This window comes from Culex pipiens, chromosome 3, assembly GCF_016801865.2.
Source record: "Culex pipiens pallens isolate TS chromosome 3, TS_CPP_V2, whole genome shotgun sequence".
In the NCBI taxonomy this organism is placed as follows: Eukaryota; Metazoa; Arthropoda; class Insecta; order Diptera; family Culicidae; genus Culex; species Culex pipiens.
The window spans coordinates 17592193-17612928 of NC_068939.1; the positions used below are offsets into that span (position 1 = coordinate 17592193).

At 34.6% G+C, this 20736-nt stretch overlaps 1 protein-coding gene across 13 annotated transcripts in view; it reads right to left on the reverse strand.

Annotated features, from left to right (window-relative positions):
- The window catches only part of LOC120413476 (protein alan shepard), a 334433-nt gene that overhangs the window by 63390 nt on the left and 250307 nt on the right, over positions 1-20736 (reverse strand). For 11 of the 13 annotated variants that reach the window (XM_039574319.2, XM_039574317.2, XM_039574316.2 and 8 more), the window contains one exon: positions 4158-4208. The exons of the other annotated variants lie outside the window; for them this stretch is intronic. In XM_039574319.2, the coding sequence (XP_039430253.1) occupies positions 4158-4208 (51 nt within the window). The remainder of the gene's footprint in view (positions 1-4157; positions 4209-20736) is intronic. 13 annotated transcript variants of the gene reach the window in all.

Genomic DNA, 20736 nt, shown 5'->3' on the forward strand with positions numbered 1-20736 from the left:
TTTCGCCCTTTGTGGTTATGTATGCGAATTCTGTTTTGTTAAATTCCAGCGTTGAAAACAACTTTTGAGCAAAAATTCGAGCTGATACTTTGTTAACTTTTGATGCTCTATCATTTTAAACAATATTATTTATTCAAAATTATTTTTTTTTTTAATTTTTTTATTGCGTTAATTTATAGAGGGCAAAGAGTTAACAATCGTACTACTTGAATTTTTTCTCAAAAGTTGTTCTATGAGCTGTAAATTCAATATTAAGTTTGCATTCCTATGTAACTGAACAGCGAAAATTTGAATCGTCATTCTTCGATGCTTTGCGCCATCTGTCGGAATTTTTGAGCTTTTGATCGCGAATAGGTTACAAGAGGATTTTCTTTTTACGGGTAACGAAGAACTGCGACGAGGGTATCATTCTGCGATGTCGCAGATAAATTCTGGAATCCTGCAGCTCTTCCTGGTCCAGCGATAATTCGCTAATTCTAGCGAAGTTGATCAAACAGGCAAAGAAATTTTTCACTAAACCAGTAGGTTTTCAAACGGAATCAAACAATAAAGACAGCTTCTGGATGGATACAACCGCATCGCCTCCATAAACAACTTCCATGAAACGAAACTATTGGCACTACGCCCCCCGGGGCATGGCCTTCCTCTAACGTGGGATTTCTGCTCCAGCGCCTCTGACGAGACAGGAGAAACAACTTCCATGCAAAATTATAAAAAAAATGAGATCTCGCCTTCAACTTTCTTAAAATTTCTTGACTTATACTCCAGGTCCCCAAAAGTGAAACATTTTTCATTCTTGCAAAAATAAAAACAAATTTTAATGATCGATAATAATACACTCTACTTTTGGCGAACAGTAAATTGGTTCCACTTTGACAGTTCAAAATTGAGGACGTTTTTGAACCACTATTCAGCACCCAGGTTATAATCGTATGAAAAATAATACTAACATCAAAAAATTATAGGGTTTGGAATCGAGATGATGTCAGCTTTCGAGTGCACTTATTTAAATAAAAAATTTCACAATTACACTTAATTACAAGAACATTTTCACAAAAATACGTATTTTTCCTGTATTCCTGTAAATGAAAATGCAATTATCCTCGAAAAATACTAAAAATTATTGTTCTTGCAATATGGGTATCAAATAATTGGGATTCTTTCAAATAAATTTAGAATATTATATTTTTTTTAAATACAAAAAAAATTCACCAAACAACCAAACACCAACAAACTACGTATTTTTGAAAAAAAATCAAAATTTTAGTTTTTTACAGTACAGCTATCAAACGATCGGGATTTTTTCATACATTTTGAAAGTTATAACACATTTTTTTGTAAATACCCAAATGTAATATTTTTTTTCTTGAAAATACAAAAATAAAACAAAACTACGTATTTTTGAAAAAAATACTGAAAGTTTCATTTTTTTCAATATGGGTATCAAATATGGGTTGAATATGGGTATCACATGATCAAATATGGGTATGAATAAGGCTACCAACTGTACGGATTTTTTCCTTACCGTACGGATTTTCAACCTTCTCCGCGGATTTTTAACAGGCCGGAATTTTGGTACGGAATTTTTTGCATAATACGGATTTGTACGGAATTTTAACAACTTTATAAAAATTTCATTGCTTTTTTGATTGGGCCAAAGCTTTCTCTAATAAGATATTTTTATTTAACTGTCAGTTTGATTTTAAAGGGATAACTTGCATAACTTTCCGGGTTTCCCTCAGTTCAAACTTGATTGTCAATGATTGTTCTTTTCAAAATCCTTACAAAACATATTTATTAAATAAAAGATCAAATTTTGGCTTGTGAAAACCTTGTGTTGGACCTCTAGAAATGTTTTCGTGAAAACACTAACAATGATATTATTCGTAAAAGCAAACTTGGCATTTCGTAAACTTTTAAACGTATACCAAAAATATTTTTAATTCCCAAATTCCAAACTTATCTAAATAATTCCTTGACAGTTTTTGTTATACCATGGTGTCATATCGGTGAAGTATACGGATTTTGGCTTAGCAAGAGTTGGTAGCCTTAGGTATGAATGATTATTTTTGGATACATTTCGAATATGGTATCATTTTTTCGAAAATACTAAAAACAAAACATCGTATTTTTGAACAAAAAAACACTCAAAATTTCAGTTTTTTACAATATGGGCATCGAACAATAGATTTTTTACATAAATTTCAAATGTTATAACACCATTTTTTTGAAAATACTCAAATTTTTCACAAAACTACGTATTTTTGAAAAAATACTAAATTTTTTTTTACATTATGGGTATCAAATGATCGGATTTTTTCATACATTTCGAATGCAATAACATTTTTTTAAATACTAAAAAAAATCACAAAACTACGTATTTTCGAAAGAATATTCATAGTTTCAGTTTTATCCAATATGGATATCAAATGATTGGTTTTTTTCTATACATTTCGAATATAGTATCATTTTTTACGAATACACTCAAAATTTTCACAAAACTACATATTATCGAAAAAAAAAACACTCAAAATTTAAGTTTTTAAGAATATGGATATCAAACGATCGGGATTTTTTCATACATTTCGAAAGTTGTAACACATTTGGACATTTCACACCAAAAATCTTGCCAAAAATAAATTATTTTAGAAAAATCTCATTTTTAACAAAAAATTTTTTAGATGACAAAAAATTACATCGTTTAAGCTATATCATAAATTGGTCAAAATATTTATTTTGTTAAATCGTTGAAAAAAGTCGTATTTTTTTGGTTTTATATTTTATTGCAACAATAAATTTGAAATCAAAAATACAATAATTACAGCAATTTAATTATGTTACCAATTTTAAGACAGTTGCTGAGTTTCAGCAAGCAGGCAAAATTTAGAATAAATATTCAAAGCAACCTATAGCTGATGGGTTTCCTATGGAGGCCTCATTGAAAATTTAAAAAAAATATCGATGGTAGCGCATCTGGAAAAGCATTTAATTTCAATAAAAGTAAAAATGCTGCTGCAGTGCTGCTATAATTTTATTATGACTTATCGGACAGGTTCTGGGAAAACTGATGTACACAGGACAATTGATCCGGAAAATTTTGTCATCAAATTTTACAGCCTCTGGCCTTTTTCAAGATCAATAAAATCTACATACTGCCCCTGATCGCATAAATGTCCCATATGCATTTTCATCACTTTTGAGTTAATGATGCAGTTTGGTTTAAAACCGTGTGCTGTTTCAGAAAAATTTTAAAGTCCACTTGAGTGACGATATCTCAAGACAGTGTTGCCAGGCAAACAAACCGTTTGAATTCTTTTAATACCAATCCCTTCAATATCTCAACATAAGAAAGGACTTTAACTTGTCATTCAAAAAATGTACAGTATTAATGCTGAAACAGACTCTTTTCCGTGTCAAACGAGAAGCAACTTTGGACCGAACTCGTTTCAGCAGCAGCAGCGCTGTTCCTCCAGTTCTACAAACAGTCACCACTCTGGCTGTGTTGTGAGTCATTGAGACAACTGGATGCCTCCACACCACAAACTGTTTTCAAAATTCTACTGTTTAGAGTGCGGTTTCCCGTCCTCTCCCCGTCACTAGCCGCCGCGGACTGCAAACCCAAACAATATCAAAACTCAACGTGTATGCGACGTTGATGAGCGGTGCACGATGATGATGATGTCAACCAGGCTGTCAGTGTTTGTTTCTGGCCCGATAAGAACCCCGGGCTTCAAACCGCCGCTCATGAATGCTATCGTCCTGGCCGATGAAGTTTGCGCAAAATTTAGACTATTTATTCTACGCTTGTCATCGCGTCCCCCGCGAACTGATTGGACAATCCGCGGGAAATCCCGGATTGATTGGCGATACGTGCGAGCCGGTGGTTGCGTGTGATGATGAGTTTTATTTATAACACTTGGTGGGAAATACTATTGTGTGCGCGACGAATAAATTCCGGGTCACGATACTGGAATCGATGCTTTACGGTTGAATAGATAAACTAAATAAATGAGTGCCTTCATTAACCTGATTCCATTAATTTGAAATCGACATTTGAGCTGATAGAAACTGCAAACGAGTTATTTCTATACGAAACGAAAGGAACCAAAATTAAAATAAACACTACGCACTACGGTAGATATTGAAGTTTCAAGTACCTGATGTTTCGTATTATAGAGGTTGGATTCCGACGGTGCCAATAAGCTTACCTGGAAGAGAGAAAGACAAAAAAAAATGACGTTAATAAATTAGATTTTTGTTCTCGGAAGTAATTTGTTTATCTCTGGCCAGGAATTTCAAATTTTCTTCAAGGCACTATGATAACGTTTATTTTCGATGAATTTCCTGGAAAATTTTGCCACGAGCATCCCAAAATTAAACCACGACGAAACCGGAGCGGAAACAACGACTTCCACGTGCGGGCACTGTGGCGTGGCGTCGAACTTTGTAACTCGATACCCCGAGCGTTCCATATGTTACCCATCATTGAGCAGCAGCAGCAGTTCTCGCCGCAAGGAGCAAGGACGAGGTGCAAAGGAAAACGACATTTCATCAGCATCAAGTTTTCCTCTGGAGAGCAAGAGTCCTGCTGGGATGTAACGGTGGTATAGGGGGAGTGCACTGGTGAAAAGTTTTTTTTAGAAATGTTATTTACTGTTTTCAACTTTGAATTTACCTCACAAATAATAAGCAATACAAACCAACAAAAGGAAAATTTAGCCAAATCATAATCAGATTCTGGCAGCCCTGTCTAAAGTTATGAACTCTTGAGCTGTAAGTCATGTTGAAAATTAATTTAAAAAAGAAAATATTTTATTTTGTAGCATCATAATATAGATGAGCAATTCTCTACGAAATCGGTAATTTTTCTTCAATTATAATTTTAGTATTTTTTAATCCGGCTGAAACTTTTTTAGTGCATTCGGTATGCCCGAAGAAGCCACTTTGCATCATTAGTTTGTCCATATAATTTTCCATACAAATTTGGCAGCTGTCCATACAAAAATGAAGTATGAAAATTCAAAAATCTGTATCTTTTGAAAGAATTTTTTGATCGATTTGGTGTTTTTTGGTGATATATTATTTAAATCTTTGTCACTGAAACTTGATTTGCAAAAAAAAAAAAAATATATTTGCCAACTGTTCAGAAAATTCCAGGTTGTGCAAAAAAACTTTAAACGAGTTATAAATTTTTGAATCAATACTGGTTTTAAAAAAAATCGAAAAATTCGTCTTAAACATTTTTCAACTTCATTTTTCGATGTAAAAACAAATTTGCAATCAAAAAAGTACTTTGGAAATTTTGAAATAGTGCATCGTTTTCAAGTTAAATCCATTTTTAGGTGACTTTTTTTTTTGAAAATAGTCGCAGTTTTTCATTATTTTAAATTAGTGCACATGTTTACCCACCTTTGAATAAAATTCTTTGAAGAGCTGAGAAGAAAATTCTCTATATTTTGCATTTTTGAACTTTGTTGATACGACCCTTAGTTGCTGAGATATTGCCATGCAAAGATTCAAAAGCAGGAAGTTTTCTAAGTCTCACCCAAACAACCCACAATTTTCTAATGTCGATATCTAATGGTCTGATTTACAATGTTAAAATATGAAACATTTGTGAAATTTTCCGATCTTTTCGAAAAAAATATTTTCAAAAATTTAAAATCAAGACTAACAGTTTAAAGGGGGTAATATTGAATGTCTGGCCCTTTTGAAATGTTAGTCTTGATTTAAAAAAAAATGAAAATATTGATCGGAAAATTTCCCGAATGTTCCATATTTTAACATTGTAAATCGAACCATTAGTTGCTGAGATACCGACATTAGAAAATGGTGGGTTGTTTGTGTGAGACTTAGAAAACATCAATTTTCATGTTTTTAAACCTTTGCATGGCAATATCTCAGCAACTAAGGGTCGTATCAACAAAGTTCAAGAAAGCAAAATATAGAGAATTTTCTCAGCCTTTCAAAAATATGTGCAATAATTAAAAAAAATAAAAACTGCGACTATTTTCAAAAAAGTTGCCTAAAAATGGCTTTAACTTGAAAATGGTACACTTTATCAAATTTTCCCTCAAGTACGTTTTGATTGCAAATTTGATTTCGAAAAATTAAGTTGACAATTTTTTGCGACCAATATTTGGATTTTTTGAAAAAAAAAATCAGTATTTATTAGATTTTTGCACAACCTGAAGATTTCTGAAAATTTGGCATTTGAAGTCCTCTAAAACATATCAGAAAAAGAAAAAAAAATAAAAATAGTGTTTTTTTTGTAAATCATGTTTTAGTGACAAAAAGTTAAATAAAAAAATCAGCAAAATTTTTATCGTGTATCAACTTTGCCGAAAACACCAAATTGATCCAAAAATTCCTTCAAAAGATACAGATTTTTCAATTTTCATACATCATTTTTGTATGGACAGCTGCCAAATTTGTATGGAAAATTATATGGACAAACTAATGATGCAAAGGGCATACCGAAGGCACCAAAAAAGTTTCAGTCGGATTAAAAAATACAAAAAAATGGAATGACCGAAATCTGAGAGAGCTGCTCAGGTATTGTCCAGATCTTGTATTAAGGAAATCGAAGTTTTGGCAGCCCTGGTAGAACATATATATATCGACCAAAGCACAAAACGATATTTTAAAACTAAATGTTGTAATATGACAACTGAAGCTGAATGGTGTTTTACCAATTCTTCCGGCTCATAAAACAGTTTCAAGATCTGGACCCTGTCTCAAGTTATCAGCACTGACGTTGCTAAAAAAAGAAAATGTTTGAAATTACAAGCAAGAATATCAAACTTTTTGCGGTTTAATACAATGAAAATTCAACATATTTTTTTTTTAAATTAACGTTAGAATGCATTTTTAATTGATTTTAGTTGATTTTTCGTTGAAAATTTGAATTTTTTTGAAAATATTTTTTTCCTCCTGATTTTTCGGCCCGACAAAAACTATAATTAAAGTTTTCACCAGCCTTATTTGAGGTACTGATTTTTTTTTGAAGTGCATTCATCAATTCTTCAACATCCCAAACCAGGCTGGTCGTTACAGCGAAATAAAAGTATCCCTCCCCCCCCTCCCCCCCAAAAGGTCCTACCATAATTATAGTAATGACGGGATATCACTAAAATCTGTGCGTGCATGTCTGTGGTATCGTTGAGTGTCGAATTGGTCACAACGGACACCAGGGACCGCCCTCTCCGAAGAGCTGTGCACGACCAACCAACTCCCTCAAGTTCAAACGTCTGTGCGGGGATGCTCGTGTACGAGGGGACGCAGCAAAACGAACGGCAAAAGTCATCGGTTTACAATTGCCATGTAATAATATCGATATCGAATGTCAATCAAGATGACTTCCATTTGCGCGGTGGGAATTGTACGCACACGCACACATACATCAAAAGCTGGCACACAGACATTGAGCCCCGGGACGGAGGTTTTGAAACGGAACACTTTGTGATACTCGGTCTAATGGGAAACTCGAGTGCGCACAATGGTCGAAACTACAGAGCATTTTGGTTAAAATATGATTTTTTTTGAAAAACTGCAAATTTTGACCAAATTCTGCAAATCTGCCCCACTGTGTCTTCTAACAGTACTCAGAACTTGCGTGGGAGTGGGTACGCGCTCCACTCTCGTTGTGACTGAATCAGTACGACCGGTATCGATTTCTGCTCGAGTTAGATTATGAATGTGGGAAAACGTCGGGGAATATGTACTCCAGAAACGTGATATTTCGTCGATACTTTTGACAGTCTGCCTGCCCGGGAACCGGCATAGCTCAGAAAGTGCAAACCACTTGTTGATCGCCACCTGATGACAGGTTGGTGGCGCCAGAAACATGCGGTTGAATTGTTGAACAGTTGTGTTTGAAGTTGTAGGTTGTCAGATATGAGTCAGGACTGAATCGTTTGAGAGAGTGTTTTGAAGATTTTTTTAAATACAGGAAAAGTTCATATCTTAAAAATAAGAATTCAGCCCTATTTTCATCCATTCAGTCGATTTTTGCTATTTGAGCAAATTATTTAGAAAACTTTTTTTTATCAAAAAAAAAAAAAAAAAAACAATTTGATACTAACCACATCAATTTATCCTTGAGAGCACGTAAATCACTCATTTAAGAGCATTTCTCTCTCTATGGGGCGATAATTTCTCTCATTCTTAAGCGTGAGTATTTTGCTCTCATCTTTTCGCTGTCAACTCAACGGGTTTGCATTCCTGCCAAACCAGAAAATTCAGTAGCAACAGATTCTAATTAGAGCTGCGTGACGCTGTTAAGGCTAATGGAATTTAATGTTCCGACCTGGCTGCCTCCAATACTAATTAGAAAAATATTGATTTTCAATTTATTTTCATTACGCGGGAATTTGCATTTGTTTGGGTGGGCATTTTATCTGCATGCCTCGAGTCAAGTGTTGCGAATTCATTGGAAAAGTCAATCGCTTGCGACCTTTGGCCTTTACTGATGAAATGGCTTATGGGCTCGAAATTGTCAGAGGTCGTAGGGAAATGGCTTGTGCTTTAAAAATTAATATGAGAAAAATCGCCGTTTTTTAAAGCAAAATTTCTTCATATTTCCGATTGAAACCCAAAACACAAAGCTAAACCTGTGAAATTTCAACTTGGCTTCGCTAGGAGACGGTAATTTTTGGCGGTTTGCAGACTAGATTTCGCCATGTTAAGTGATGATTGTCTAGGCCCAAGTTGCCTAGGAATTGATAATTTGGAATAGAACCACCTGAACAAGACTCTCAACACCACGGCAGCCGTCCATTGCCGGCCGCTCCCATCTCCACCGCGCACCAGAAATATGGAGGGGGATTTGGACGACGGGAAATGTTGATGCTCCACTTTTTAAAGCGGACAAGGGAAAATCTCCACCGTGTTTGAGATGAGTTTGAGAAAAAAATCGACCGAATTCAAGTAAAAAAAAAACAATGATAAATGATACATTCAAACAAGGCATGCGCTGTGAACATGAAAACGGTGTGGATGACAATATTTCCAAACATACTTTTCTGGTAACGTAACAAGATCTCGAAAAAGCTTTGTCCAATTTCGGAAGAAGTGATGCGAGGCATACCACACAAAAAAAAACATGGGTTCTTTTTTTTGCGCTAGAAATGCAAATCCAGATAATCATATTTGACAGTCCTTTTGGAAAACAGAATTTCTTATGAGCTGGGTGGCATAAGTTCTAGCCGTAACGTTACTTTTTTGGATGTTGCAAACATGTTGCATTTGTTGCACAAAGTAGAAATTAGAAAAATTTGAAGATGATGTTGTTAGTTTTTCATAATGTAAAGTGATTTTTTTTTTTCGAAAAAAGGAAGCAAAAAAATTCAAATAATCTCTCAATCCCTTAAATTATAAATCCAATATCGCTGGTATTATCAATGAGATTCTGTTGGCTTTCCCCTCCAATCTCCCACAAGCTGCTCTGTAAGGATATTACCCCACCAAAAAAAGGGGGGCGTCAGAACCTAATAGACTGTCGAATCGATTAGTGGATGCTCGAGGAAACATTCCGGCACGACGATGTTCACACTCACCAGTTTCTGCATCCTCGTCGATAGGATTTGGGAGGCAAGGATGGCTTGAGCAAACAGACCGCGCGCCACCACATAATCAACAAACGCATGACGTGCCATGAATCGGTTTCGACAAAATGGAAAATTTTTGCGGGATAAGTTCGGTACCCCACCCTTTTCCAGAGCCCCTGCTTAATATCGAGCTTTGCAGAAGCGTTCAATCTGTGTGTGGGTATCGATTTTTTCCTTAATTGTTCCCCCTTTTTCCTCAATTTCAACGTCAACGGGATTTTCCTATTTTTAAGCAGTCAAATCCCAGTCAGTGGAAGTAGACAGGGAGAGAAGATTGCCATCGCTTTAAAACCGATGATTCACCATTATTTGTCAAGACCTCACCACTTTGGGTGGTGATGCCTCAAACCTCTATTTTCAGAACTTATTGGCGACTAGACGGTCATACTGGAAGGACCTTTCTGAAGCAATGTCCTCAATTTTAATTTTTTGATTTTTGATTTTGAATCTAATCTAATCTTATCTAACACAAACGCAGAAAAGTCTTGTGATTAGATTACGCCCCAAGCACTTTTCTTGTCAATACTAAAAATTGCAGCTCATCCGAGAACACCCGAAAATGAATTGCGAAAGTTAAAGCGGCCAGCCCTACTGCGTTGTGTTTACCGCAGAGAGGATTATGTGAACGGATCACATTTCACAGAATCTACAGGGGAGGAAGGATGCGTGGACATACCTTACCAAACGCTCCGAATCAGTTGTGGTTGGGTTGTAAATGTGGCAAATAATTATATTTAAAGGGGAGTTCGTGGAAATGGAGAAATGGGGATTGGGAAAATAGAAGATGGAGCAGGGGTAGGAAAGATATTTCATTTAATCAATAGAATATAATTTCTATTCGCGATTAAAAGCTCAATATTTCCGATAGATGGCGCAAAGCATCGAAGAGTGACGATTCAAATTTTCGCTGTTGAGTTATAAAGGAATGCAAACATAAAATTGAATTTACAGCTCTTAGAACAACTTTTGATAAACAGAATTCGCATACATAACCTCAAAGGGCAAAACTTTTAATCGACATCCTTCGCTCTGTTCTGCTACTCAACACTAGATGTCGCATGTCGTTTAGCTTATGAATGCCAAGTGGTATGGTACACGGAGAAAAAGGAGTTCCCAAAATCGTGAACAAGCGTTCATGAAAATGGGAACCTCGAACAAAGTGTTCAAATCCCATGGTATGATTTTGAAAAACGTACCATGAAATATGAACACTTTGTTCGTGGTTCCCATTTTCATGAACGCTTGTTTACGATTTTGGGAACTCTTTTTTCTCCGTGTGTGCATGTAAATAAAAAATCAGCAAAAATATGGAAAGATCTCACCAAAATCTGGATATCTTCAATAAGCAGCTTCAATCTTCATTTTTCTGCAACCGGAATTGGACACAGCCTGACGGCGTGACGATCGTCACCTCCTCTAGGTTCTTGATAGTTTGTGGTCGACGAACAAAATCGAATAAAATCAGCTTCCATTTAGGGGCTATTTAAGTGAAAGGACAGGCTCCGCAGGTTGAAAACAGCTTCTGGCTTTGCCGGAACGGAATCTTCACCGTTCCGTCATACGAACAAGTTTACGGAGAGCTTCCCTTTTGTCTTCAGCCACATAAAGATTCTATAGCCGAATAAAGCCATCCGAAGAACAAATCCGAAACTGTCGTGGAATTTTGTGAAAATTGGCCAAAAGATGCCAACGAGAAATACCCAACATGAAAAAAAAACCGGAGAAAACGTCAAATTTACGGGACCGACCGAACTCGCCCATGGCTACTTAGATCCATGAAACTTATTTAAATGTTATGTTTTTTTAATTCACTAAAAATATATTAAACAACCCGAGTACAAAACAAAGTTTTTCATGGATCTTTTTAAAATTGTAAAAAAGTGAATTCCGTACAAAAAAAGTTTTTTAATGAAACAGGCTGAGAGCATAAAAAAATCTTTGATTTTATTGAAAGGACAATAGAACGCACACGAAGTTGAAACGAACGAAAGCCGAGCACGACACTGAAGCAGTCGCGCGACTCGCAGGCACATGCTCTCTCCTCTCTTCTCTCTTTCTTCTCTCTCTTCTCTCTGCGGTGCTTTGACTGCAGTCATGGGAAAGGCAATCAAAATGTGGGGAGCATTCGAATGAACGAGCTCTGCGCGAATGAGAGAATTGGTGGGTGTCAAATGACTTTGTGAGTGACGTTGCATTGCACTCATTTGTTTGTGTGTGAACGTACGAAAGATGAATGTCAAAGTCAGGTTGACAAAGTGACAAAGATTTCGAAGGTTTACAAGCCCTTTGCATTGTTAAGGCAAAGGTCTCGGGATCAATCCCAGTCACAAACACTTTTTGTGGATTTATGAGAGATTCTTTTTTTGAACAACCTTTGAGTAAAATGTATCTTTTTACTCTCAATCTGATGGCTTTTTACTCTCAGATGGGTGCTCCACTTCTTCAGTGTAATCAACAAATCTAAATCTAAATCATTACATCGGAACCAACACAAACTTATTGTCAGAGTGTATAAAAAGCTCGTTCTGAATTCCGCTTGATCAGCAAATTCCAATACGTGCCGCCATTCACTTTAAATCCATCATCGGTAACCATTAGACTGGTTGTGTAATTTCACCGCTACAACTCTCGTCAAACGTTCCCGTGAACACACAGTTCTTCCATTCAGGGTGATAAGAGTATCAACATTGCGAACGGGACTTTGAATCAGTGCCGAATCGCTCTGTTTCGAGATTTACGACAAGTACGATGCGGTGATTAGTAGTCATTTGTCGGAGATTCTTCTTCGCTTCGTAACGCAGTACTAGAAAGCTGATAATGATCCCCTCCGAAGGCTTGTATTATGACTAATGAGTAACATTTCGCGAGTGGCGTCGAGCCGACGCTGATAAGGATTGTGGTCGGCAAACGCTTTTCGTCTGTAAATAGAATTTGGTGATGAATCTTGAGCAAAACTGTTACTGATAACGACAACTAAAGCAAGAACTTCTCAACCTTTACCGGATATCCCCGAAACTATTTCAAATTGGAAGATTTCTATCACCTAGCGCGTGGTGTGCTGGAAGTCGATTCAGTCTGGTACTTTATTGCCAGATGGTTCCTTTCACAGCCCGGAGAGAGCACCAGAAAAAAAAATCGAATAACAGTATAACACATGTTCATTTCGCTTTTCACAACTTCTTGACTGCCGCGCTATAGTTCCACCTTCCCGAAATCGATTACTCCCGCATCCTGCCCGTGCGAGTCCAGAATGGTCTGACATTTCCCAAAAAAAAAGTAAAAGGGATGCTGCAGGGAAAATCTGTGCCCCACAGATGTTCCGCCACGGAGACTTTTTCCCTTGTTTCGACTGGTTGAACCGGGACAGAGCCATTCTTCCCGATTCCTCCACAACTCCTCGAAGGCTAGTAACGTTACGGCAGGCCATCGAAATCATGTCCGGATATAAATAGAGCCAGTGTCGGTTGTGTGTGGAGCACACATTAGCTTCAACTGGGGTGTGAGACATGAGCAGCACATGTGAGAAGGAAGGAGGGACATGAGAAGAAATGAGAGTGAAATTTATTGGAACGGAATGAGAGTTGACAGTGACTTGGTTTATTGTAGCCAATTTGGGATTTCTCGACGAAAAAAAAAGCGTTAAGCTGCCTATTTATGCTTAGTTGTCCTAGGTGAAGTTATGAAAATTTTTAGTAATTCGGCCAAATTACTCCAATTTTCAAGAAGTTTCGAAAAAATCAACCGAATCATAAATCTTGGCTTAGATTGAGAATCAGCCATTTGGAATTTATCATCTTAAATCACCCCATAAGTAATCAAAAATCGTCACATTTTATACAATTTAGTAAAGTGGGAGATGTGGGACAAGATTGCGTTTATTAAAGTATGTTTAATACAAACATTAATGAAATAAAAAATCAGAGAACTCTATAAACTTTATTTAAGTTATCGTTTTAACATTTTCCCCGTATTCAAAGGATATTTATTAGAAACATTTGTTTCGCAAAAATCTCAAATTGCTTCGTTTTTAAGATTTTTGTTTAAAATTTTAGAAGCGCTCAATATTATCGATTAAAAGATTTCTCAATAGAGTAAATATACAGAAAAAATCCATTTTTTCATTCCACTTTTTATTACTCTGAATTGAATTTACCAAATATGTATTTGTATATATTGTTTCAATTATAAAATTATTTGTTTTAGGGGATTATGAAGGCATCTTTTGTGCTAGACTTTAATATGGTGAAAAATCTGATACCGGAGAGATTATTTTTTGAAAAATATGATTTAAAAAAAATTAAATAAATAAAAATACTAAACTAAACTCAAAAATCATTTTTAAGATCAAAAGCATGGAATATTACACCACAAATAATATTTTTAAAAAGCTTAAAAAATATGTTTCAAGGTTTGTTGTTCGGTTCGCATTTGCATTCGCATGGAGATGGATCTTTGCGGGTTGCAGACTGGACTTCGTCATGTATTCATGTATTTATGATGATTGTCCAGCCCAGGTTACTTAGAAAAGTTTTCAAGATTTGTTGATCTGGTTAAACTTTAAATTTTGTGAAAAAATGATTTTTTCTCAGTATGATCTAATAAGTTTCAATTTTTCTACTTGCGATATTTCGGGATCTATTGACTTAAATTTTATAAAAAAATATATTTTAAAATTTTCTACTTGTTAAAAAAAAAAAATAAAAATAAAAAAATGGGTTTGATTTTTAATAACGAAATTATTTTTCATGAAAAAGAGCAGAATATGAACATTGGATGATATCGAACTAACAGAGATATCGCTACTTGATTATTTATCACTTATTCACAATTTACACAAAATTTATAATTCAAGAAAAAAAATGCATTTTTTTTATTTGGCGTTGGTGCTTTTTTTGATGATGGCTTGAGATGACTTTTCAGAAGGCTTTTTAAATACGCACTTTGGGAATCCAACTTTTACTGATAAAAAAGTTATATTCTTCTGTGTACCCAAAGCTCTTCTCAAGATACAGGTTATCGAATATTCACATGCCCTTGTATGAAAAAACTAATAATATAAAATTTCTTGGGGAAAACATTATCCAAATAAAAAAAATCAAAATCACGGAAAAAACGCCTACCCGAGCAGACGGAAATAACTTGGGAATAACATTATTTGATATTTGAAAATACTAGGCGAATATAATAATAACATTTCATGTTATTCAGAACAAGATTTGTTATTGGTCGTTATGATTTTTTTGTGATTGGATTGTTATTGTAATAAAAGACTAATAACACTTTTGGTTACACTTCGATTTTTTTTGTTATTATTTTTTGATATTTTAACAATTAATCCGATCATTCCAATAACAGTTGGAGGTATTCTTCCATAACAAAAAGTGTTATTACAAAATTGTTTTGGCTCTCAACCAATATCAGACCAATAACAAATTTTGTTATGATAACATAAACTGTTATTCAACTCTAATGCAATAAAAGTTTTTTTAAGAAGATTCCATAACACTTTCTGTTATTGAAATGGTATGAATTTTGTTATTACCGTCTGCCCAAGTACTTCTAGAGAATAACTCAGTGCACAAAATATGAAACTCAGTTCAGTGGTTTTGAAATGTTGCCAGACTGATGAGCGTTGTTAAAAAATGTTTTAAATCTGTATATCTTGAGATTTAAACGATTTAGTACCCGAGCAGACGGAAACAACTTGGTAATAACATTTTTTGATATTTTAAAATACTAGGCCAATAACATTTTATGTTATTTATAACATGATTGGTTATTCGTCGCTGTGATTTTTATAGTTATTGGATTGTTATTGTAATAACAGACTAATAACAATTTTGGTTATTCTCATTATTTTTTGTTATTTTAACAACTAATCCGATCAACCCAATAACAGTTGGCGGTATTCTTCCATAACAAAAAATGTTTTGGCTTTCAATCAATATCAGACCAATAACAAATTGTATTATAATAACATAAACTGTTATTAAAACCTTATGCAAAAATGGATTTTTCAAGAAGATTCTATAAAACTTTCTGTTATTTTAACAGTATTTGTTATTGAAATGGCATGAATTTTGCTATTACCGTCTGCCCGGGTAGTTCAAAATTCAAGTCAATTTTCTTCATTGACTTTAAGCATTTTACGAAATTCTGAAAACTCTTTTTAAATATTATTTAATTAGTTATGTAAAGATTTTTTATTTCAAAAATTATATGTGAGATCTTTAAAACCATTTTTAATTTTTTTTAACCAAACGCAATACAAAGTGAATAATGTACTTTTTAATCTTTTTTTCAAAAACATGTTTTGTAGATTTTGTACCATCGAATGTTGTGCTTTTTGAATTTTGAATTTTAACATTAATTTTGCATTCTAAATGATTAAATTAGCGCTTTAAACTGATAAATTTCCAAGGATTTATATTCAAACAGTATTTTTTCTACACACACGTTATTCAAAGTATCCTAAATGGAGTACAACCGACAAGTATTATCGATGAAGATTTCAATTTTATTTTTTTTTCACGAAAAAACTTAATATTTAATAATTTCTAATAGAGTTTAATTGTGTTTTTAGTTTATTGAAGTCGATTTTTAAAGTCTAATCGTGTTTTAATGTATTACAAACCAGTGGGAAAGAACAGTTGTGTTAGAACTTATAAAACATAAAGTCTTATACTTATACGATAAAAATGACCTTAAAGAGCACCCTAATCCTATTTCACCACCATAAATGCCAAAACATTAATCAATTAAGTCCAAACCGAACACCTTCCATGGCAGCCTAACCATCTGCGGTTGATTTCTGTTACATTCATCGGTTTTCTCACCTAGCTTTCTGCCAGCGGCTAATTTCGGCAATCCCCGTAACGTGGACTCCATGTGTGTGCCCAGCAAATCCAAACCAACCACCCCCACTCGCATTGACTATATTTATAAATTTCCCCAAAGTCCTATCTCCGGCTGGACACAAATGCGCGCGGACCGAATGGGCACCTTGGGAGATTTGGTGACCACAACAAATTACCAGGTAAACTCGGCTTTTGGCCACACTTCCTGTCACACACTCGCACACACACCAAAACATGAGCAGCAGCTGAGCCCTAATCCTAGCGAGTGGGTGGTGGAAAAGCGCTTTTCCATTCCGAGGTCGGAAAATGGCCCGAAGCGTTCCACAATCTTCTGGTTCTGGACCGGAAACAAGCGAAAATACAACAACTACAAAAAATGGCCGGATTTATGGACCGCACAGGTACAGGGGGGCTCTGCTTGCTGATGGAATTAAGGTTCCGGCAGGACGTAGATTCGTAATTGGAATTAGCCTCATAATTTGTGCACAGAACGATTGTCATTGTAATGCGCTCTCTTGATTCAAGAGGTCGCTTTTGAAACTTTAAACTTGAGAAAGTCATGTGCAAGCTGTGAGAATTGTTTTTTTAAGACTTCAAAATGTCTGATCGTAAAATTTTGTTTTAGGGATCATGCTCAAATTTAGTAATTTCATAGAGTTCCTTATTCAAAATTTTGATTTTTTGTCCATTTTTCCCACGACCTGCTCCCACTGTGCAAAGCCGAATGAGGTCGCATGATTGAAATTTCATTCTCCACAGCGCCTTAGGGGTTCCTCCCCCACAACTGGCATCGAAGAAAAACGACATCTCTCTCTCTTGAAAGTTTACGGTTGACACTTTGGAAATTCGTACCGTTAGTAGTACCTAGGTGGAACATGCCTTCCGGGTCGCTCAGAACACCTACCAGAAGATGTCGAATCGTCTTTCATGTTATTTTAGAGTGCACTTCCGGGGATGATTCCGGGCTTTCCTGGGTGAGACAACCAGACAACCAAAAAAACAATCGAATTACCGGAAATGGTCCTACCTACACTGAAAGCGGGGGCCGCCTGCAGCAGACCCGGTCCCATAATGGATTTGATACGTGATGTGGTTATGTCAGCAGCAGGGTGGAAAAACTTTCCCCGAAACAATAGCAGCAACGGGCCTGTGTTTTCCTTCTGCCTTTTGTCTGCAGCGGGGAGGAAACTCTCCGGATGGGTGCATTTGTCACCGGAGAATTAGCCACGCGATGGAGAAGATTAGCAAGAAGTGATGGCTGCAGGGGCAGGATTTCCGAAGAATCCATTGTGGGTCGAATTTATCAAACCATGGAAATCCGGTTCTGTGAATTTAGGGAATCGTTCAAATTGAAGGTTTTGTCAGAACAGTGTTTTGTTCCTGAATTTGAAGAGTGCTGTAGGAATTGTTCGATTTCCTCGGAAAGTCTAGCACGAGTTTGATAAGGATGTAGCAAAATGCTCCAAACTTTTATACAAAAGGTGTTTTGCTGATTTTTGTGGTTGTTGTTTTGGTATTTTCTGAAGGTCTCACTCAATGCAGCAAAACTAGGATAAAAGTTTTGTAAGAAAAAAAAGGATTAACTACACTTCAAATTTGTAAATTTTCTGGAAAAGACAAAAACATCAGAAGAAATTTAAAATGCAATAAATTTGAAATGAAAAAAAAAACAATTTGAAATGCATTTTCCAGCATTCATAGTCTTATTTAGCATGTTTGGGCTCGTTAAAAAAGGTATAAAAATATTCTTTAAACAATATATTTTTTGGTCAATAGAAGGATAACTTTAATAATGTATAAAGCATTTTGTGGTACTTTTTGCCGGATTTCATTTTTAATTTAAGCTTTAATTTTTTTTTTACTCGCGCTTCGACCTTGACGAAAGTTGGGGGTTGAAAACTGAATAAAAAGTAAATAATATCAGTAACAGCTTAAAAATAAATCAAAAGTTCGAGAAAAAAATCTGTCTGCAATTGTTTTTAGATATTAAGAATCACTGGAAAACAGTTTTATTTGAAACAAGAAAAAAAAACAAAATTAAAAAAAATTGACAAGCAAAAAAATCCGCTTAGCATTTAATGTATAAGATTTATTTTTGCATTTACAAATCAACAAATGCACTTTAAGATTAATTTTGCATGTATACGACAGTAGCATAACTGTCACATTTAGTGATAGTTTTTGCTACACTATTTTGAAAATAATGCATGAATTATGAAATTTAGTTTTTTATGTTATTACCGCGACATGATTTTTTTTATAACTTTACTTTCCTATAATGTCGATGCCAGCCAGCGATTATTGGAATGGGCTAATTGAAAAGAAATTTTATTTTTATTTCGCCAATCAACAGGAAGGTAATTAGCAAAATCTCTACGATATCGGTCTTTTTTCAAGAATTTTAATTTTTGTATTTTTTAATCCAGTTGAAACATTTTTGGTGCTTTTGGTATGCCCAAAGAAGCCATTTTGCATCAATAGTTCGTTCATTAAATTTTCCATAAAAATTTTGGCAGCTGTCCATACATAAAATGATGTATGAAAATTCAAAAAATCTGTATCTTTTGAAGGATTTTTTTGATCGATTTGGTGTCTTGGGCAATGTTGCAGGTATGGATATGGACTACACTGAAAAAAATGTTGCACAGTAAAAAAAATGGTGATTTTAAATTTCACTTTTTGTCACTAAAACTTGATTTGCAAAAAACACAATATTTTTATTATATTTTGATATATTTTAGAGGACATTAAATGCCAACTTTTCAGAAATTTCCAGAATGGGCAAAAAAACTTTGACCGAATTATGATTTTTTGAATCAATACTGATTAAAAAAAAGGAAATATTGGTCGCAAAAACTTTTCAACTTCATTTTCGATGTAAAATCGGATTTGCAATCAAAATGTATTTAAGCGAAATTTTGATAAAGTGCACCATTAAAACCATTTTTAGGTAACTTTTTTGAAAAGAGTCACAGTTTTTCATTTTGAGCAGTTCTCTCAGATATCGGTCATTCGATTTTTTTGTTTTTTTTTAATCCGACTGAAACTTTTTTGGTGCCTTCGGTATGCCCAAAGAAGCCATTTTGCATCATTACTTTGTCCATTTAATTTTCCATACAAATTTGGCAGCTGGCCATACAAAAATGATGTATGAAAATTCAAAAATCTGTATCTTTTGAAGGAATTTTTTCATCGATTTGGTGTCTTCGGCAAAGTTATAGGTATGGATATGGACTACACTGAAAAAAAAATGATACACGGTAAAAAAACTTTGGTGATTTTTTTATTTAACTTTTCGTCACTAAAACTTGATTTGCAAAAAAACACTTTTTTTTATTTTTTGATATGTTTTAGAGGACATCAAATGCCAACTTTTCAGAAATTTTCAGGTTGTGCAAAAAATCTTTGAGCGAGTTATGAGTTTTTGAATCAATACTGATTTTTTCAAAAAATCGAAAAATTGATCGCAAATTTTTTTTTTTTTTTTTTTTTTTTTTTTTATGAAACATTCGTGAAATTTTCCGATCTTTTCGAAAAAAATAATTTCAAAATTTTCAAATCAAGACTAACATTTTAAAAAGGTGTAATATTGAATGTTTGGCCCTATATAAAATAGTGTTTTTTTGCAAATCAAGTTTTAGTGACAAAAAGTTAAATAAAAAATCACCAAATTTTTTTTACCGTGTATCATTTTTTTTCAGTGTAGTCCATATCCATACCTACAACTTTGCGGAAGACACCAAATCGATGAAAAAAATCCTTCAAAAGATACAGATTTTTGAATTTTCATACATCATTTTTGTATGGACAGCCAAATTTGTATGGAAAATTAAATGGACAAAGTAATGATGCAAACCGAAGGCACCAAAAAAGTTTTAGTCGGATTAAAAAATACAACCAAAATAAAAACCGAATGACCGAAATCTTAGAGAACTGCTCACAAGATAAAATGAAGATTTATTTTATTTTTCATATTTGAATATAGTTTTCGAAAGAACGTAAGACGCTTATCAATGAAAATTCGTTTTCATTTATAGAAAAATGAAAACTAGCGTTGATCTTATCAACTCTTGCCTCCTTTAAAAATCTAACTAAAGAAATTCTTAAGAAATCTTTAGAAATCCGGAGAAGTCACTAACGATAACGCCAGTAACTCGTCTACTGAACTACCATATGTTAGCCTCCGAATGACGTACCAATTCAACGGTAGTCTGCGCCACACAACCGGTTGAATCTCCGATCCATCAGTAGCACAGACCTTCCCCTCCCAC